At 36.7% G+C, this 20,590-nt stretch overlaps 1 protein-coding gene across 1 annotated transcript; it reads right to left on the bottom strand.

Annotated features, from left to right (window-relative positions):
• Window positions 1-461: 461 nt before the first annotated feature.
• On the bottom strand, window positions 462-19,068 carry LOC137063862 (uncharacterized). Its single transcript, XM_067435152.1, has 13 exons — window positions 18,885-19,068; window positions 18,179-18,378; window positions 15,072-15,209; window positions 14,777-14,891; window positions 12,662-12,860; window positions 11,878-12,019; window positions 9,342-9,497; window positions 9,194-9,249; window positions 7,453-7,628; window positions 6,272-6,672; window positions 1,882-1,978; window positions 1,619-1,799; window positions 462-1,543 (listed from the first exon to the last, which is right to left on the bottom strand). The coding sequence occupies exons 1-13, from the start codon at window positions 19,005-19,007 to the stop codon at window positions 1,374-1,376; spliced, it is 2,154 nt and encodes a 717-aa protein (XP_067291253.1). The 5' UTR covers window positions 19,008-19,068; the 3' UTR covers window positions 462-1,373.
• Between the last annotated feature and the right edge of the window lie 1,522 nt (window positions 19,069-20,590).

Here is a 20,590-nt window from a genome sequence, read left to right as displayed (position 1 = left end):
TATTTGATTTATTAATTATTATTTTTCATTAAAGACTAAACAGAGTCTACCAAATAATAAATCAAATAAAAAGAGGTTAGGTGAAGTATCCTGTTAAGTAATAGTAACCAATAATAACCAATAGTAACCAACTAATAGTAATTAGTATCCTTTAAGAGAGATTGAAATCAATAAAGAGCCTTCATTTAAGTTGCTGAGTGAACCCATGTAAGTGACGAGAGACCAAGCTCATAACAGTCAGCATTATTAGCATGGAAGGGTGGTGTGAATGCAAATATGTCTGTATGTTAGGTGGATTATTATCTTTTAGCACTGTGTGATTAAAGTAGCACAATTAGAAAGTTGTAAGATCACGTCGGGGTCACCAAAAATATTGGGGGCAGACTTTCATTGAGCTAATTTAGACCATTAACTGGGACACAAATGAGCCAAAGTATATATTTATCTGACTGATAATTTTTTGTAACTTTATTTTCTTTGAATCCAGAGGAAAATACAAGCTTTTTAATCAGATATCCCATTAATAGTAAACCAGAAGTTTTATAGAAAGAAAGCAACAGAATCAGAGGTTTAGAGTTACATTTAGTAAAATATTACAGATTCAGTAGAAGTAATGTCCACAGAATTTACATGGCTTAGTGAATAGACAAAAGCAACAGTACTTCTAACAAAAAAAGAAAAGAAAAGAAAAAAATTGATGTCAATAACATATGTCTGTTGTGATGTGATAAAACCAGGATGTCACCATATACATTTTTGGACTTTTTCTTTCCCGGTCTATACTTCCAAAACAGTACAATTTCCATCAGTGTAACAGATGTTTGTGACAGTCCTACATTTACATATTAAGTCCTTTTGCACCTCATAGGCATCATGATTACTTATACATCAAGTTACTGGATGATCCCTATTCTATGGAAGCTTGTTTCTGCCATTTTAATCTCGCAAGGTCCCACTTTATATTAGGTGGCCTTAACTACTATGCACTAACATTAAAATGAATAATTTGATACAATGAACTTATTGTGAACATACAGTACATGTTTGTTTTTTTACATTGTAATTCAATTTAAAAATAACCTGCATGTAATAACATCTGTAATGAATTTATGTTGTCACATTTATAATTACACTTACCCTTACCCTTAAACTTTACTACAATACTACCACACCTGTCCATAACTTTACTCATACCCCACCTCAATATCAGCATCAATGTTTTGCAATACAATATAAACACAATAAGCACATTGTACTTGTTTTTATTTTATTTAAGAAGATAGTAGGTAAGGCCACTTAATACAAAATGGGATAATTGTTTAATATTTTCCATTTACATGATCAGGATTCATAAACAGAAAAAATTTGGAAACTTATTTATTATGGTTTAAAGTTCTTGACATCAGATACATGCGGTCAGTTGCTCGTGGTTTTTTTCTGCTGTACATCCACAATCCCACCAGCACCACAATGGAGATGATAAAGAGTCCTGCGAATACTGCGGTGCCTGTACTGATATGAAGAGGACCACCATTTTCTGTCGCTAAAGTAAAATAGGGTTATATTAAAGATCATGATGCAGAATCATATGAACTCATTATTTAAGACGTTACTATACCTTTTACAGAATGCTGAGTTTGTTTGGCCACTCTGAAGGGACCCTGCGTGATGTAATGACTGGCGGTTTCTTTGCTCACATCTCGTTTGCGTTTGCGTGTGGGTTCTCTGAGGCAGCCTTGGGCACATCTGGAGTTTGAACTTCCTTCCGCACACAGAATTACAGAGCAGGTAATGTACACCTGTCAACAGAATTTGAGTGCATTGTAGTTAAATGTTCCTGCTCAACAGAATTCACAACATAACTATGTGATTCTGTGATACCTCATTGTAGCTGCCTGTGAACTTAAAAGCTTGGATCCCAAAGTCATACTTTCTTGCATCACTGTGATAAACCTCAATTGTGCCATCCATAATACACCTGTAAGAACACATGACCTCTGAAGAATTATACAGAGCAGTTTTCAGTTACCTAAAATCAGGCTTGTTGCAATTATTGATTAATCGCATTATTAATATGGAACATGGTTATTTAATAGGGGTGTAACAATTCATTTTGACAACGATTCGATTCGTATCACGATTTGAGGTTGTCGATACGATTCAAGGACGATATTGGTTCATTTAGAAAGATACGATCTGAAACTATTCAGGGACTTAAAAATCGATTCAGTAACTTTTTAGCCAAAAAATCAACCAGTTTGACTGAAATAAATACCTGGATACTGGTCAGTGCAGGTAACGTTTCTTTGATTCTTGTTGTTTCTTGTAAGGGAATCAGGTATCAATTAATTATAGATATAAACAAAGAAGTAAACAATTAATGGCAAATGCGTTCACATTTTATTTTAATAAAGTGCAACCAAAAGTTTAGGTTGAATTAACAGGAAGTTAACCTTTTCTGCTCTCATTTTCAATATTCAATAATTTGCTTTTAAAAAGTACAGTAAGTGCAACCAACATTTCAACAGTGGGTTTACCTGCTACTTCTGCTTTTGTTTTTCAGCATAAAAATATTACAATTTTAATATCAAACATAAAGTGCAACTAACATCTCTTCTGGTTTAATAAACAGTAAGTTTACCAGCTACTTTTGGTGTTGCTTTTCAAAATAAAAATAATACAAATACAGTATTAATATAAAAAATAAAGTGCAACCAACATTTCTTCAGGTTGAATGAGCAGTAGCATCTGCTACTACTACAAACAGCGAGCGACTTATTTAGAACATCTCCGTCTTTGCTAAAGCCAATGTTTTTCCACACACTGGACCGCAATGGCGGCTTGATAATTTATTGCTCATTGGCTTCTCCTCTGTCATCTGACATGCTATGTCACATATAGGCAGACTGAGTAACGTTTAACACCTTTATCAATAAAAGTGCTAAGAAAAAAACATGCATATAAAGTCTGCGTTTTTTCCTATTATCGATACAACTGATTAATTACCTTTTAAAATGATGTTAGATCGATATATGTTGTCCCGAAGGCCAACTTGCTGAGCACAGATAAATGTAGTTGGATCATTGGAAGATAAATCAAAATGTCAATGTAGTAGATGAATCGTTACACCTCTATTATTTAATCTAATCGATTATTTGAGATAAATGCATAACAATTTTGTGGAAATGCAAAACAATATAATATATCTGAATATTCAATAATGTGATGCACAAAGTGGTCATAAAGATGTATTTTGTAGGAGATCTTTTAAGGAGATAATGAACTAAATAAGAAACAGTATAATTATAAGTAAATATAGAAACCAAAGTTAACCAAAACTAAATAGAGCAGGGAAATGGGAACTAAAGGAAACAAAACAGAATATCAAAATAGGAGTCCCAAGTGGGGAAGGACAGTTTTAGTGTGGATGGAGGGAGGGATGAGGCTTTAAAGGAGGGTGCAGAGCTGGTAATGCACATATATGAGGAGTCGTCGGTGGTGAGAGACACCACGGTGAAGTCAACGTGGGAGGAGCTTTGGTTAAATGCCCCGGTTGACTGACAGGGCAGAACCAGGGTGCATGGAGAAATCGCCAGAGCAAAGGTCCTGACAGGCCAGGGCAACATTCATGGACCGGAAGCCAAAGGTGGAGACGGTGGCTCGGCAGACCGAAGCAACGTCAGAGGGAGTCAGAATGACTGGGAAGCCAGAGGGAAGGAGAATATCGGTGAAGCCAAAAGGAGTGGAGGGTCAAGGAGTCAGAGGCCAGAGAACAGTGCTGCGCTCCAGGTTTTATTATGCCCTTCACTCGCTAACCTTGTCTTGTTCACTCGGATGTGCGTCATTGCTTACGTTGCATGAGTGTCCACTACTGGCGGAACCTTTGCAATGGACTGAACTGGAACGCCCTAAGCCCTTGATCACTTGGAATCCACTATGGAGTTAATTTATTATTATTCTTTTTTTCCTTTACGAAATTGTTTAATGCATCATTCTATATGTATAGGTGTGTTTGGGTTGTTTTAAAAAATAATTAAAATAGGGTAAATTAAATGCGATATGCAGTGACGTCACAATCGTGTTGCATTGTGGTATATGAAGCTGCCTGAAGTGTACATATGAAGTAGACTCGCTCCCTTGGTCAAAATTGAGGGAGCAAGGGTCTGTCCATATAAACTTCCCTTCCACAAAGTGGAACGCACTTCAAAATGGCGGTGGGGATTCCCCTGAGGGGAAGTTCGCAAGTGCATATCTAATAGGGGAGTGGAACGCAGCACTGGAAGTCTGTGTCGGAGGCAGAGTGATGACTGACTGAGGCTGAACTGAATGGACGAGGGAGCCCGGAGGATTCCTAGGGCTGACGGACCACAGCGGAGACAAGGGAACATGGACCCGATGGGCTGACAGGTCGAAGTGGAGAAATGGGCCTGGAGGTCCAAGGTAAAGCTGGGGACTCAACCTCATGCAAGCTAGGGGTCGAGAAGCCTGAGATGGAGCCGAAGAACCACACAGATTAGTGGTGGGGGCAAAGCTGAGGAGCTGGATGACACCAGTGGAGCAAACAGATCCAGGGGACGGAACATAACCAGTGCACGGCAAAATTTAATTTAGTCTTGTTTCTAGTCTAAATATCTAACAATTCATAAATCAAGATGCATTTACTATATAAGTAAAATGACATAAGATATTTTTGTTGAAAATAAAATCACAATGAAGTGAGTTTTTGCTTAACAGGCAAAATTATCTGCTAATGGGGTGAGAAAAATAATCTTTTTTCTGATTGAAATCTTGTTTCTTGTTTCTGTCCCAATCAGAAATAAGATAATTTTTCTCACTCCATTGCCAGATCATTTTGCTTGTTTTAAGCAGAAACTCACTTTTTTTTTTTTTTTCCAGAAAACAAGAAAAAATATCATGTATTTTTACTATCTATTAAATACATCTTGATTTAAGAATATTTAGATATTTGGACCGCAAACACACACACACACACAAAAAAAAAACTAAATAAGAAGAGCACTCTTTGCAGTGTGGAGGAGATGAGACCAGGAAGTTGGGCAGAAACATTGGAGGAGGAAGGTCTCAGAGCGGTACTGTAGCATCTAGATGGCCGGACAGGACTGGCAGAGAGTTGGTGAAGACGAGGGAGGGAATTGAATCCGCGGACCACAGGTCTATAAGGCAGTGATCCAGCTCCTGGCCCTGAGATGGACTGGGCAACACAGTTCAACTCTGGGACGACACAGGTGGCAGGCTAGGGCTCATGATGCATGGCATATGCAGCGCTGATGGGCTTCTCCTCTGGCTTGCAGATGGTGAGAAGAGAACTGTTGAGCTGTAGTACCCTAAATAATACCAACGTCCTCCACGCATGCTGGTGAATCCATCACGTGACTTAATTTGTTTTGAGGGTCCGGTATTTTGTAATGTACTCAGCAAGGATGAGCAGAAAAGGGTATTGGCTATATACAGCTGTCCTTTAATCATATTAAACACAATTAACCAGGAATCACAGGAGCAAACAAAGGCAACGTAACAGCTTACATAAATTAACTCAATACCAGATGAGGAACAGAAGCAAACTCAGGACTTAAATTAAATACTAAGAAGATAGTAATTGTCATGATCCTGTTTCTCTCTCTCTCTCACTCATCACGGCTTTTTCCTCATTGAAGCACACACCCTCTCACTTGATCCTTATTCCCCTCAGCAGTTTCTCTTTTACTATTAGCCGTCACATTCCCTATACCTGATTCCTCTCATTAGCATTTCTATTTCTTTTCCCTCTTTCTACCTGTCTTTGCCTGAGTATTGCATTCTCTAATGTGTACAGAACGCCTGTTAAACCATTGTCTCTGTCGTGTCTTAGTCCTGCCGTGTTGGGAGCTGATTTATATTAAGAGAACTCCACTGAGCCGGAGAATCGTCACTTGTCTCAACCTCTCCCTGGGAAAGGCCTGCCTGCTCCTTTTCCCTGTCACACGGAGCCCTCACTCGCTTACCTCGTTACCTGTGCTGTCTACAAGCCGAGACCTGAGTTTGAACTTTATTCTACAACTGTAGCTCTGAGTTTCACTTTGAGAACTTTTTCTTTTTTATTGAACTCTCTGCCAAGCCGGATTTCTATTAAAGTGACATTCTTTCTCCGCATCTGCTGTCTGCTCCTCTTACCTTCATGCCAGTAATAAACTAAATAAGAAACAGCTGATAAAGTATAGTTAAAGAAGAGAGGTTTTACCACCCTTTAGTTTAAGGTTTTTAGCAGTCTCACCCTTCTTTGATGATGTCATAAAAGAGGACACTGTGTGGGTTGTCATCTGGGGTGGCCCTGCAAGACTCCACAAAGAGCTGGACCTCAGGGAGAGCAGAATGGGCCGCAATGCCAATGTAGAGCACATCCAGTAAGTTTACCTCCAGCGGATACAGACTGGGATCCACTGGACTGCTGAAGTTATTGTTAGTAAAAATGTCAAACGAATAACTAAAAGTGCCAAAGCTGGATTCAGTGAAGATGAAGTCTGACTTCTTGTTGGTGTAGTGGTTTGAAACACTGGCTACTTTGGGGTACTGGCAGGAGAAGCCGATTTTAACTTGACTTCGTCTGGTGATTACTTCATTAGGATTCTCAAAAGAATTGATCTCGTTTTTGAAGACCATGAAGTCTCCTAAGTCCTGATTGATGAAGAAGCAGGTGTGTGAAACGATAAAGCAGAAATAAAAAACAGAGTTAGATATTTTACAGCTGACAGTTAAAATGACTTTAATCTAATGTTTTTTCAAATGTACACTGTAAAAAAAAAGGCAAATTTTGAACTTTTGCAGTACAATCAACTTGGATGTTTAAGTTATGTTTAAGGCAAAAAACACATTTGTTGCCATAACTTATTGAAGATATAATTTTTTACAGTGTAGGACAAAACATTTCCTTATGAAATTATAACATTATTAATATTTTATATAGATTCTCAAAAGGTTGAAACGATCTTCTCAGAACATCCTTATGATGTTATTAATATTTGATGAATGTTTTTGTAATGTTATTGTAACAATAATGTTCATGGAACATCCATTCTGACGTTTTTTGGTTTTTAATGAACATTCTTATAATATGAATATAAAATGTTCTTAGAACAAAATGATTGGAATATTATATAACTTATGAACTAAATATTGGGAGAAAACATTTGTTGACCATTATTCTCAGAAAGTCTTTTAATTATTAGAAGGAGTAGCTAAAAAGGGAATGTTCTCAGAACTTGTTCAATAACGTTCGTTAGTAATAATAAAAGAAAGCTCTCATAACATTTTCAAAATTACGAAATGTTATGTTCCTCTAACGTTCATATAACTAAGAGGTGTTCTTAATAATTAAAAAACTTTTGCACATATTTTTGTTAGCTGAGTAGCATAGCAAATATTCCATTTTTAAATTGGAGATCACAGTATTTCTACCTCCATTGTGGTCCCACAGGTGTTGAGGGACACCGTGCCCAGGATATGGGTGTCATTGGAAGTGAGAGAGCAGGTGGGGTCTCTCAGTTGGAGCCAGCCTTGATCAATCCCCTTCATGGAGGCTTTGTTTACTGCAATGCTGATTCTGTTTTCCTCACAGAAGACCTCTGCTTCACCTTGAGGAATAGGATACATTTATTAATTGATCTAAATAAAAAAATGACAACAACAAAAATTACAAGATATTATCAATGCACTTACAATGTGAGAAGAATTTTTTTTTGTTAAAGTCCTCCTATAATGCTATTTTAAAGGTTCCCAATTTTGTTTTAGAGGTCTCCTCCAACAGGTTTACATGCATCAAATAATTTTTCAATTATTCTCAATTGACTCGTTGGATGATTCAGTCTCTCTTCCTAAAGTTCAGCGATTGTACACATTGTAAAGACAGAACTAGAAGAACTATTTATTCAACCCGCACATCCTTTGCAAGGACGACTTAAGCAGGACATTTCTCAGTTATATGCTACTTTTTTTGAGGATGTTTTTATGTTTTTACATTATGAGATGTTGCAAATGTAATTCCTCACCATCAGCATTAACAAGTGTATGTTCATCAACAAACCCATGTGTATATTTCAAATCTATTTTGGTGCACATTCAGGAACTATATCAATAACAGCGCATACATTAGCCAAGTACTAACGTGAATGACTGATGTAACATAAATGTTTGTGTAACAAATCTTTATCATCACTTAAAGTAGTAAGAACAACACATAATCTGCATTAACAGACACAGTTTTAGGTAATAGTGGCCCTCAGCTGACGAGCAGGAGTATTTCATTAAGATACTAATAACCAGAGTAACCTTTTACCTTTAAGTGCAAGCATTTTGCGAATTCCACGGTGAACTCCGAGATTTGAGAAATAGTCGACAGTAAAATGATGTGTTTGTGGGTGGATGAAAACAATGTACAACATAGTCAGGCTTTATTCAAATGTATTATCTAGTGACATAGAACTGTAACACAGTGAGATTCAGATTACAGACTACTCGTTTAGGCGATTCAAAGTACATTCTTTCTTTTTGTAGACAATAAACAACTTTAATTTTCTGCACTTTCGACTTTACAACTTTGTAGAACTTTTACATTCACAAACAGCTTTATTACACACTGCATGAAAGTTAATATTTGAAAAACCATAATAGGATCACTTTAAATCCAAATTATAGTATGGGGAATGGGGATTGATCTGTTTGAAAAACTGACACAATTTTTTTTCAATCATGAGAACACTTTTTTGGCAAGTTAATGAATATCCCAATGTTTATGTAATTGATTTGGTGGATTAAATCTGCTACGCTGCTGCTGCTGAGAAAATATGTTGTTGTTTGTTTTTTTTACTACTAACAGATACACAGTCTTTGCTGTTGCATGAATAGACATACATAAATTCCATAGCAGATCTAGGCAGGTGGAGCTGGGGAGGTGGAGGGTTTCAGACAAACGCTGAAAGGCAAAGTCTGAACCAGACTATTTAAATGTTGAGCAATCAATCTCATTGGTTGCAGGATCAGCAGATACCAAACAGCTTGTGTCGTGTAGTAAATGATGTGATTACAAGCAGATGGCATGTAAAGATATCAGTCTGCACCATCTAGAGTTTCATGACTGAACTAGATATTTCACAATACAAAACTCTTAATATATTAAGACATTTAAGAAATCTTTTTTTACCTGAGAGAACTCTTGATTTTGCCACAATGATAACAATGCACCTCATCTCTGACTGACTAATTAGGGAGAGAAAGACAAATGACAGGTTACTGAAAAAATTATATCACTCCTAAATTGCCAGTGAGCTTAAGAACAGACCTCATTTTACCTCTGAAGTGTCCCTGCAGCGAAACACACAGGCACATGATGATGCAGGTCCGATTTCTGTGGTGTCCATATCAACGTTGCTTCTGTAACCCCATGACTTGCATTTCTCAAGATCTTTGACATATTCCATGGACCACTGACCTGGAACTCAGAGATGCTACACAATAGTGACTGAAAGATTAGATAACGTACTAAAGTAACTCTGGTACATACCAAACCTGTAGGATGGTTTATCTAGAGATACTAAACATTTCCCGAATGTCACATATATATGATCAGGCGTGGCTCCAGAGTCATATTACTGAGAGTTCTTCTGAAGTAAGGGAGGATTCTCTAATAAAGGTTTAATAATAAATGTTATTGTAAAACACTTTACAATATGGGTGCACTAATATGCATTAATTCATGCTTAACTAATGCACAGATGATCATGGGTTAATGTATTACTGAACTAACCCATTTATTAATGATCACTGCATCAGCAACTAATGAAGATTCATTATGATTAATAGATTAAGTAATCATTAAATTGTTATTGGTTAAATGTGTCATAATTTATTAATTCCTTAATAACATATATCAACTAGTAATGTAAATTAACGTGTTAATTACCACAACGGGTCAAAGCCATGCATTTCAACTTCCAGTCGTCTGCTTTAAATAATCATTAGCTAATGATTTATAAAGGTATCATTATGTTATGACTTTACATGTTGGGGCACATGACTATTAACTAATTGATTAGGTAATAATTGTGGTTATGGGTTTTGAATTAATTTTGAATTAGTAAATAGTCATGTGCCCCAACAAGTAAAGTCATAACATAATGATACCTTTATAAATCATTAGCTGATGATTAATTAAAGCAGACGACTGGAAGTTGAAAAGCATTGCTTCGACCCCTTATGCTAATTAACACATTAATTTGCATTATTAATTAATATAATGTTATTAAGGAATTAATACATTATGACATTTAATTAATAGCAATTAAATTAAATTATTATCAAGTCAATAATTGCAATTTCAAAAGTGAATCCTGCATTTTAATGTGTGTGTGGCCGTTGGTCCTCTTAGCAGCATGAAAAATGAAACTTTTATTTGAATAGAAATAGAAAACTGTCACTCCCTTGAGTTCTGCTGCACTCTTGCAAAAAAACGAATGTTATAATCACTGACGCTTTCTGATCCGCACAGTGAATATCTTATTCATTGTAAAGATAGAATTCGCAAGTGTGCATGTCTCTACACTGAGCCTAATCTCTGATTGGCCATTGTGTTCAAGAGATATGCATGTGATTGGCCACAATGCTCAGTGCTGCAGAAACAGATTTTTTTTTTTTTTACAAAAATAATATTGTAAATAGAGGAGAAACACAAATCAGCACTGGAGTGTTTGCCAATATGAGATGATAACATTATTAAAGGACAACTCCGGTGAGAAATGAACCTAGGGGCAATTAACAGATGGTTACAGACTACAGATCGTTCTCTGGGATGTGTTTTCGTGAAAATCGAATGTAAAGAGTTTTATCTTTAAAAACAGATTAGCTTATAACACTAGTCTATGGGGCACAGAGTAGTGAAATTAAATCGCTAGTTAATACCACTAACAAGGCTCAAAATAGCCTCACACTAACACAGTAGCATAATGAGGGTCCCTACATGCAAACCGAAGCATTGAGAACTTTGTAAGAGTACAAACAGTTTAATAAGACGACACTTTATAAACATAGTGCCTTACGCGTTCACGGACAGGCGCCGTCTTGGAAAACAGTCTCGACTCATCGAGCCACAAACGCTGTGCTAAGTGATGAACTGTGACTTGGAATATCATATGGTCCGTTGTTTCCGGAAGAAAACATTGAACACAACAGAGAAAATAAATAAATAAAAATAAAAATGTCTATGTTATTACATTTCACAAACTTAATTCCTATCGACCAGCTCACTTAAAACAGCGCTCGTGGATCGATTAGTCGAGACTGTTTTCCAAGATGGTGCCTGACCGTGAACGCGTAAGGCACTATGTTTATAACTTATCTTCTTATTAAACTGTTTGTACACTTACAAAGTTCTCAATGCTTCGGTTTGCATGTAGGGACCCTCATTATGCTACCGTGTTATTGTGAGGCTATTTTGAGCCTTGTTAGTGGTATTAACTAGCGATTTAATTTCACCACCCTGTGTCTACCCTGTGCCCCATAGACTAGCGTTATAAGCTAATCTGTTTTTAGAGATAAAACTCTTTACATTCGATTTTCATGAAAACGCATCCCAGAGAACGATCTACTCGGTAACCATCTGTTAATTACCCCTAGGTTCATTTCTCACCGGAGTTGTCCTTTAACTGAGGCTGCTCTTGCTTTTCTTTGGTGGTGTTTAGAACCCTCTAGAACCCCATATAACCGGCCCTGCATCTACAGTAATATATCGTCTGAATTTATACAATAATACATACGTCAGAAGAGTAAACTTTGGACCTGTTCAGGAAAGTTGTTTTATTTTCTTTATTTTAGACAGTGCATATTTCAAACCTGTTGTCCATGCTCTGGGCTCGGAGGGTGATAATGTGATCACGTCCCACAGCTGCATGTTGCACATCTCCATGTAAGGGAGTTGGCGTCAGGAAACGTGGCCTGTTCACCCCTGGCTCACAGCTATGGACTGGTGATAGAACTACAAAACAGTGGAAACGGGTTAGAGTGATTTAAATGCTCATAACTGCTGTGAGTTGGAACTACGCAATACATTAAAACTACTGCTAAGACTTAGTCATATAGGACTATTCTTTGACAGAAAATAGCACTTTTTCTATTACTTGTTATTTAATCACATATGTTTCTAATAGAGTACTATTAGATATTATACTATTAGATATGTTTCTAAAAGAGTTTTTCAAGTGGCATTTTTTCCCATTTACAATTGGAAAAATTGTATACAATTATTCATGATACCATAAAAAGCATTATAAGGTGCATTACAAGGCCTACATAAACAAAATTGTTTATAATAAATTATATTTATACTCTGTATATTTAGTGCTAACCCTAACCCTAACATAACATACAAATAAAATCAGAGGGAAATGATAGGTGAATAAGAATGGGACAGAAGCCCCTAGCCCTTGCTGTATGCCTAAACTTGACAAAAACTGTAAACTGTCCCAAAACAAAGAAATTGATCCAGGAACACATCACCCATTCAAAGTGATTGAGAAACGTTGATGCCGACGCCCAGTGTGAATTCAGCATCAATGTCTCAATTTCAAAAGATGATGTGAAAAATGGGATTATACACTGATACATGATTCTCACTCACTTTCGACTCCGAACTGAAGGGGCACTTGACTGAGAGGAGTTGAGTTAATGTTGGCGGTCTGATTATAAGGATTTCTGACAGAGACGCTCCCATTCTCACTCGTCAAACTGATGTTTGATACTGGATAATCCTCCAGCGTGAGCTCAAAAACATGCAGTCCCAGGTCCAATGTACCATTACTGCTCAGAGTGCATGAGTCCTAGACAAGCAAAATATCACGGTTTGTGCACTGTTTTAACATTTCAATTGTATAGTGTAAAAAGTTTTAACAAGTGAAGAACATGGAAACAAACTAAATTTAAACTAAACTTATTTTACACTATAATTAGAGCAAGTCTGGCTTTAATCATTTCTTAATTCCGCACTTTGTCTTAATTAAATGTAAATATTTTTATAGGCCTATCCATTTTTGATAATTCCAGGTTGCTATGGTCATGCAGGTTGTTTACACATTTGACTCATGGCCATGAGAAATAGATGCCGTTTCCTCAACTTATGATCTCGAGGCCACAACTTTACATCCTGTTACCATGAGTAAATATGTCATGGCCACAACAAAATCAAGTGAACTGAACATGTCCCCTACCAGACACCATACCCTTCTAATGAATGCTTAAAGTGTTAGTTCACCCAAAAATAAAATTGATGTAATTAACTCCTCTCCCTAATGTCGTTCCACACCGTAAGACCTCTGTTCATCTTCACACACAGTTTAAGATATTTTATATTTTAGTCCCAGAGCATAATGCAGTCAATGCACACTTTACTGTCCATGTCCAGAAAGGGAATAAAAACATCATCACAGTAGTCCATATGTGACATCAGTTGGTTGATTAGAGTCCCTTGAAGCATCGAAAGTACATTTTGGTCCAAAAACATCAAAAACTATGATTTTATTCAGGATGGTCTTTTCATCTGCGTTCCTCCAAAAAGATTCAAACAGTGCGAATCGATCAATGATTCGGGTTGCCAATGTCATGTGATTCCATCAGTTCGGATCACGTCAAACCGCCAAACTGCTGAAATCACGTGACATTGGCAACCCGAAGCATTGAACGATTCACTGATTCATTAACCGCTTTAATCTTTTTGGAGGAACACGGAAGAGAAGACCTTGCTGAATAAAATCATAGTTTTTGTTATTTTTGGACCAACATGTATTTTCGATGCTTCAAGAGACTCTAATCAACCCACTGATGTCTCATATGGACTACTGTGATGATGTTTTTTTTTTCCTTTCTGGACATGGACAGTAAAGTGGGCATAGACTACATATGCTCTGGTACTAAAATATAAAATATCTTAAACTGCGTTCCGATGATGAACGGAGGTCTTACGGGTGTGGAACGACATTAGGGTGGGTCATACATACATTTGACATACATGACATACATTTCATTTTTGGGTGAACTAAACCTTTAAGTAAATTTCTCTTTTACATGTATTCTACTTCTGTTCGTTTACTAGACATTTTTTGTCTTCACATTTCAGCTTGCTTATTTCTTGTTTACTAGCTAAGACAATTCTTTTTCACTTTCGGAAAATAAAGAGCTACATGATGTCTTAAACTTTGTTTGTATGACAGGTAAATTCCAAATTCACAAAGCAAGATACCTTAAATTCAAACCCAAGTGCAAAATATTTGCTTATGATTTAGTTAAAATAAAATGTAATCACTTAAAAAACTCCCCACTGTATCCTCACAATCATGAAAATTGTACAGTATTATCTCTTTTTCAGCTGGATCATTTACATAATGACCAACACATTCAACCAAGAGCAGCACAAATTAGCTTAATTTAAAAAAAAAAAACTATTAAATTAGGTTTAAAACATGCTTTTTGGGGGGTGGTAAATAATGGCACAAATACCAGCTAACTGATTTATGCAAAACTTAGTAAATCACCTTGATGGTTAATTTAAATGTTCTCCTCCACATAGATTTTGCTTTTGAAATTGAATATACTCTAGCCTACTTGTCAGAATTGAATGAAATTGTAATATTTTATTTTCAACATTTCTGTCATCCACAGTACTGAAATCAGCATTCAGTGCATTTGCCGGTTTAATCTGTATCTGAACGTTTCATGGGAGTGTTTCATTAAAAACTGTTACCTCATCAAGATTTATGTGTGAGTATTGATGACAAGATGGACACTTGCATCTCACATCATCTCCATCTGGGTCATGGGCCAGCAGGTGAAGACGCTGAAAACAGTTCCGGGGAACCCTGAGGAAAGACCATTATCAAAGACGCAATAGTTGAAGTGACAATGGTGAAATATATAGTACACTTTGGCGGTCACAAACATATTTGATATTCAATGCTGGAGCAGACAACTCAGAATCAAGTGTTCCAGAAAGCTGTAGGAAAAGTCTATGGATAAATAGTGATTTTAAAAGCACAAACCTTATGTTTGGTATAGTTGCTGAAACAGGGGACTTGTTTGAAGTCCGAGTGTCTGAACGTTGTCTTGAGTCAACATGACTGTGAAGTGTCCAACCACCAACATTACGAACATTATTTGCCCAGCAGCAACCAGAATCACTGAAAGAGAGTTTTAATAATAATAATTATAATATTATTTTAACAATAAAACATCCCAAATAAAGGTCTATATATACTCACACATAAATCTTGATGAGGTAACAGTTTTAAATGATACACACCCATGAAAAGTCCAGAGAAGAAGTGGGCACACAAAATGCAATGTCGTATAGTTATATAGTATGTATTGTCTTTGTTTATAAATTTATTTTTTATTTATTTTTTTGTAATCATTTCTGTCTAATTTAGTTGTAATTGTTTTATGTTCTTTGAGGACCACTTTGAAAACGAGATGTTTCATCTCAAGGGGTTATCCTCTAATAAACTGAAACTGAACCTAATTTATAAACCTTTTCTAATGTACTACCTAACCTGGATTCTCACTAGATTGGAAAAGTAATTTGGTGTGTTCATCAAAATTACGTGTGGCACTACAATTACAGTATGGTCTGTAAAGCTGACTCAGTTGGAGAGGGACTGGATGATAGTTATCTCTTCCTAATATCGTGTTTTTATCTGTAGGTTTTTCAGTACCCTGTTTTTCATAATAAATCTTCTATCTTAGTCACCTTAACATCCCAAAAACGTTTGTCCATTGTAAACTGAATTGAAGGAATTCTCTAGTTGATAAATGACACAAATGCATCTCTTTCAGAACCTGACCATACCTTAAAACACATTTCAATATATCACTTACAAACCTTAATATGTGTATAAAAAGCATTGCCTTTATAAAATCATTCAAGAATAAATTGGCATAACTCTGTGTAATCGGAAGTGTAAAAATGTGTCTTTCTCAAATAATATCTATATTTTTTTGTTAAGATCCACAATATTAAGGTCCACAATAAATTATATCGGTACTCTGGTGTCATAATCTTGAGGTATGTTTAACATCAAGTGTTTATAGCCAATCCACCGTTTACACAGGGAATCATTTTCAAATATTAAAACAATCTGTGGTATCCTTTAAGTAAGGTTTTAATTACTACCGCTTAAATCTGAAAGTCAAGGAAAATTAGATGTTGCTTCTGTGACTTAATCGTTTCCTGAGACAATTGGAGGATCCTCTAATGATTTATGTATTTTAGGTAAAGTATATATTATGGAATTATGTTTTGTATAAATGTAATTGGTTTATGTAATGTGTCAATAGATGTGATCAATAAATCTGACAAAAAATATATTGCATATGGTTAATTGCTGATGAAGGACTCTTAATTGTATGTTAATGTTAGATACCAAACATGTTTAAGATTATGATGTCAACATAGAATACAAATAGTGGCTGGAGATATTTGATTGCCTTGCACATGAAGTAGGCCTGAGAGCTGAAATGTCCGGGTTTTTCCACTATAAAAAAATAAAATAACACCACTTGTTGTGCAGTTGTGTCATAGTGGACATCAGAATCATCATCAAGTAAAAAACAAATTAAATTGAATTACTTATATAATTATGAAAGTTCATGAAATATCAGATTATGATTATTCACTACTTGAAGAGGGTCCAAATCGAACATAAGGGTTAATTACATTCTGTAAGTAAATTATTTTAAAGCACATTAAAGGTGAGGTATGTGTTATTTCAAAAATGCTTTATTATTTAAAGTGTCTGAGTACCAAAACAGTCTGAGTACCAAAACAAACGTGTAGCCAATCAGCAGTAAGGGGGCGTGTCTACTAATTACGGCGAGAAGAGTGCTCGGTGCACGTCATTATTCAAAAGACACGACACAGGACGGACATCGGCCGAGCGACGACCGAAAGAGAGAGATGGCAGATAAAAACACGTGGAAGATGTCTATAGAACAAAAGAAGGTTTGCGATCAGGCAAGAAGTTTCAGCTTTCCAGCGCTGGAGAAAACTCACGCAGAGATTGCTTTATTTCTTTTTGATAGGCGAGTAACATTGGCTTTGTTTTTTCAGAGAACTAATATATGCTGACTTTTGTTCATTTGCAGTCGTATCGTCGTTTACTTCAGCGATGATAAAGACCCGTTCATTTCCACACTCGATAAACCACTGTCTGTCTCAAGCGCCAGCTCGCAGTGTGTCCGAATTGACCGGGATAACCATAGTAATACACATTGCTTTTTTACTTATTGATGACATAAGCTGTGTCTCATTTCAGGAGGCTGCGTCCTCCGGAGGTCGCATTCGAAGGGTGCATACGTCATAAGGCCGTCTCATTTCAAAAAAGTGAGGACACTCCAAAAGCGCCCTTCGAATGCGTCCTTCTTTCACAGGAATTCGGAGTGTAAATGAGGTGTAGCCTTCACGGCTGGAGATAACCCACAATTCTTTGCGTCTCCGTTAACAACCGTCAATTTTTTTTATATTATATGAAAAAACGGCACCACCGCCAGATATACATACGAGCGTAGCTGTGGTGTTTACAATAAGTAGTTCAAGCTTTTTTGGTTGTTTTTTTTAAGCTCTACCTCAAACAGATGGTTTTGGTAAACAGGATTACAACTGTTTAGTGCATTTTTAACGTTTAGAACAGGACATTGCTGTCAAGACAAGAAACATTTCATAGTCATTTTCAAGTTATAAATAATTTTCATTCATATAACTGCCGTGAGAGCGCAAAGAGGCTGAACTTGTTGGCATAGCAACGTGATACTTCCTGCCTGTGTGTCCTACGAAGGAAGTCTCGTTTAATTCTGATTGAGGACACTCCGTATACTGCATCCTACACAGGACGTGTCCTCCGGAGGACGCAGCCTTCGAAATTTAACGAAATGAGACACAGCTATAATAGCCTCAGCCGGCTGGCACAGAAGATAGTCGTTTCCTGGGTTACGTATGTGTGGGGCGGAGCCATCAAAATATGGGTGAGAACCTTTTAGGATAGAGGTGTGTTTGCTTTGGTGATTTGAAATAACATTGGTTACCAGAAAGCCCTAAACCACCTTTAAAAGTATGCAAAAGTCAACTTTTTTACAATTATTCCATGGATGTTACCTTAGAGTGAAGGGCTCATCAGCAGTGACATTGGTGGTCATGTGACGCTCGGACTGGCACCAGAGGATCTGCCCCGAGTGGTCCTGATCCGTCACCTTAGACTCCGCGAATGTGAGAGCTCCACAGTTGCCACTATCACAGACCCATCCGACTTGAGGATCACAGGGCGGTTTACCAGACTCTCTGTAGTAAAAGTGCATCTGCCAGGAACACATACAACAGGTATCTTTTTTTCTTTTTCTTTTTTTTTTTACTGTAAATAAGTCATGTAAGATATTTTAAAGAATGCTTTCAAAAACTCGACCCCACTGACTTTCACTTCACGGAAAAAATACTATAAAATAAACTAGACTTTAAAAAAAAAAAACACATTCTATTGTGTTTCAGAGAAGAAAGAATCATACAGGCTTGGAATTAAATAAGTTCACAGATACGTTTAACAAATTAAAATTGTCATTACAAAAGCCTGTTAACTGTCAGTGTCCCGGTAGCGGGGGAAAATATAGCCCCTCTACACTTTCCTTTTTTTAAACTGCTTTAATTTCTGCAATAATCTGCTGAGTGTCTTCTTTTAAAAGAGACCAACCTTAGTCTAGTCCAAAGCATTCGTGAATTACAGCCATTTAAATTCAAATCTATGCTCAAGTTAATAGACAGTCAGATTAAAGAGATATTAATTTGGTTTAATGTATTAATCTGGATTTACCTCCACTGTTCCACCTGGATATCTGTTTCCAGGCATGAAGATCATTGAGGCCCCATAGAAGAAACTTCCAGCTGAACCAGAAACGGTCAAGCTGATGAGCAGCAGAAGCGCAGCATGAGCCATAGTGTCTGATGAGATGACACCGAGAGTAATGCGGTGAACAGACGACTACATGGACTTTATCTTTTCCCTTCTAAAGTTTGACTGGTTCTGCCAGCTGAACACGAGCACATGAAGAATGCTTCTGATCACACGTGTTTGTTTCCAACATATCAGCTTTCAGTAGTTGTTTCCTCATGTGTGTAAATGATATACTGATTAACATGGACAACATGTTCTACATTCCTGCAAAGAAATGAAAACATTATTAGTGATATACAAGATAGGTGAGTACTTATCAATTGATGGTCATCATAACTGAAAAATGGATCATATGTCCATCTTGATAAGATAGCGACTAACGATATATAATCAAGCAATGCCAACTAAAAGAACAAGATGTTTCTTGAAAGCTACGTTCAGTCAAACTGTAGCTCTTTTTTTTGGCACAAATAAATTTGTCACTTTGTAGAAGCAGCCAAATTATGACAGCATGACAAGTTGTGTCATGTTCCTTCATACTCAAAAATCATGACCACAATTACATAAAGAAATCACATACATGTATGGTTCATTGAGGGGACTTTCCATAGACATAATGGTGCGTATACTTTACAAACTATATATTCTCTCCCATATATACTAACACTAACCCTACCCCTAAACCTACCCATCACACAAAACTTTCTGCAGTTACATTTTCAAAAAAAAAAAAAAAAAAAACTCATTAAGCATGATGTACAATCTATAAATTAGCCACAGAGCAGGGAAACACACAGCAATGAAAGGGGTATATAACACTGGCCTGTTGTCTTTTGGATTTTTTACTGCAAAGTACTTCAAAGTGCACCTTTAAGATAGATCTGAAAGTCCAGTAGATGGCGGCAGAACCACTTACCATTCCACAAACGGCATTACGTGGTGCAGGGATGATGTATTTTTCTAGGCCAAACCAGACCATCACACTGGTCCCCTCCACAAAAAGCCAACAGGATTTTTCCATGAGCTTCTGAATTATTGCAAAACATCTCGCGGTCCAAAAAAGGTTTCTGAAATTTACACCTTTTGTCCATCAAGAGTTTAACCAAAATTTCACAAATTAACATAACTGTTATAAATGTTGAAGCCTAAATACAATCGCAAGAAATAAGACGCTAACCTTTGATTATAAACAAATTATAATCATATCATTTTTCTCAGTGATCATGGATATGACTCAAGATGTATAAAGTGGATCAGATGACTCAAATCTTTTGGTATGTAACCATAGAGAGAGATAGCAAGGGTGCTGCATTGACGGTGAAAACCTTCTAGGTCGATACTTTCTAGGATACCTGCAAATACCAGACTCGACGCTGGCACAATAGCCAATGAAACTATACGTTCGGTTGAGGAAAAAGATCTTGATATTTCAAAATGCCGTGGCCCAGAATTTGATGCAGCTGCAAACATGATTTCAGGTAAGAACACAGAAGAGACAACCAAATGCTGCATATGTACACTGCGCTGACCACAACTCAAATCTGGTCCTCAATGATTCTGTTAAGTCAATAACAGAGCTGACAAAGTTTAAAGTTTTAATGTTTTTGTTTTTTTGCTCACAGTAT

This window comes from Pseudorasbora parva, chromosome 24, assembly GCF_024679245.1.
Source record: "Pseudorasbora parva isolate DD20220531a chromosome 24, ASM2467924v1, whole genome shotgun sequence".
Classification (NCBI taxonomy): Eukaryota; Metazoa; Chordata; class Actinopteri; order Cypriniformes; family Gobionidae; genus Pseudorasbora; species Pseudorasbora parva.
Note: the sequence above shows the minus strand (reverse complement) of the source record. Positions and strands in the feature narration are given on the sequence as shown.

What these genes read in the sequence shown, in the direction of transcription:
- LOC137063862 (XM_067435152.1), bottom strand. Translation starts at nt 19,007, where the DNA reads ATGGCTCATGCTGCGCTTCTGCTGCTCATCAGCTTGACCGTTTCTGGT. An exon ending in ATCCAGGTGGAACAGTGGAG is followed by an intron (nt 18,379 to 18,884) that starts GTAAATCCAGAT and finishes TGTTCCTGGCAG; the next exon opens with ATGCACTTTTACTACAGAGA. An exon ending in CACACATAAATCTTGATGAG is followed by an intron (nt 12,861 to 14,776) that starts GTAACAGTTTTT and finishes TTGCTTGTCTAG; the next exon opens with GACTCATGCACTCTGAGCAG.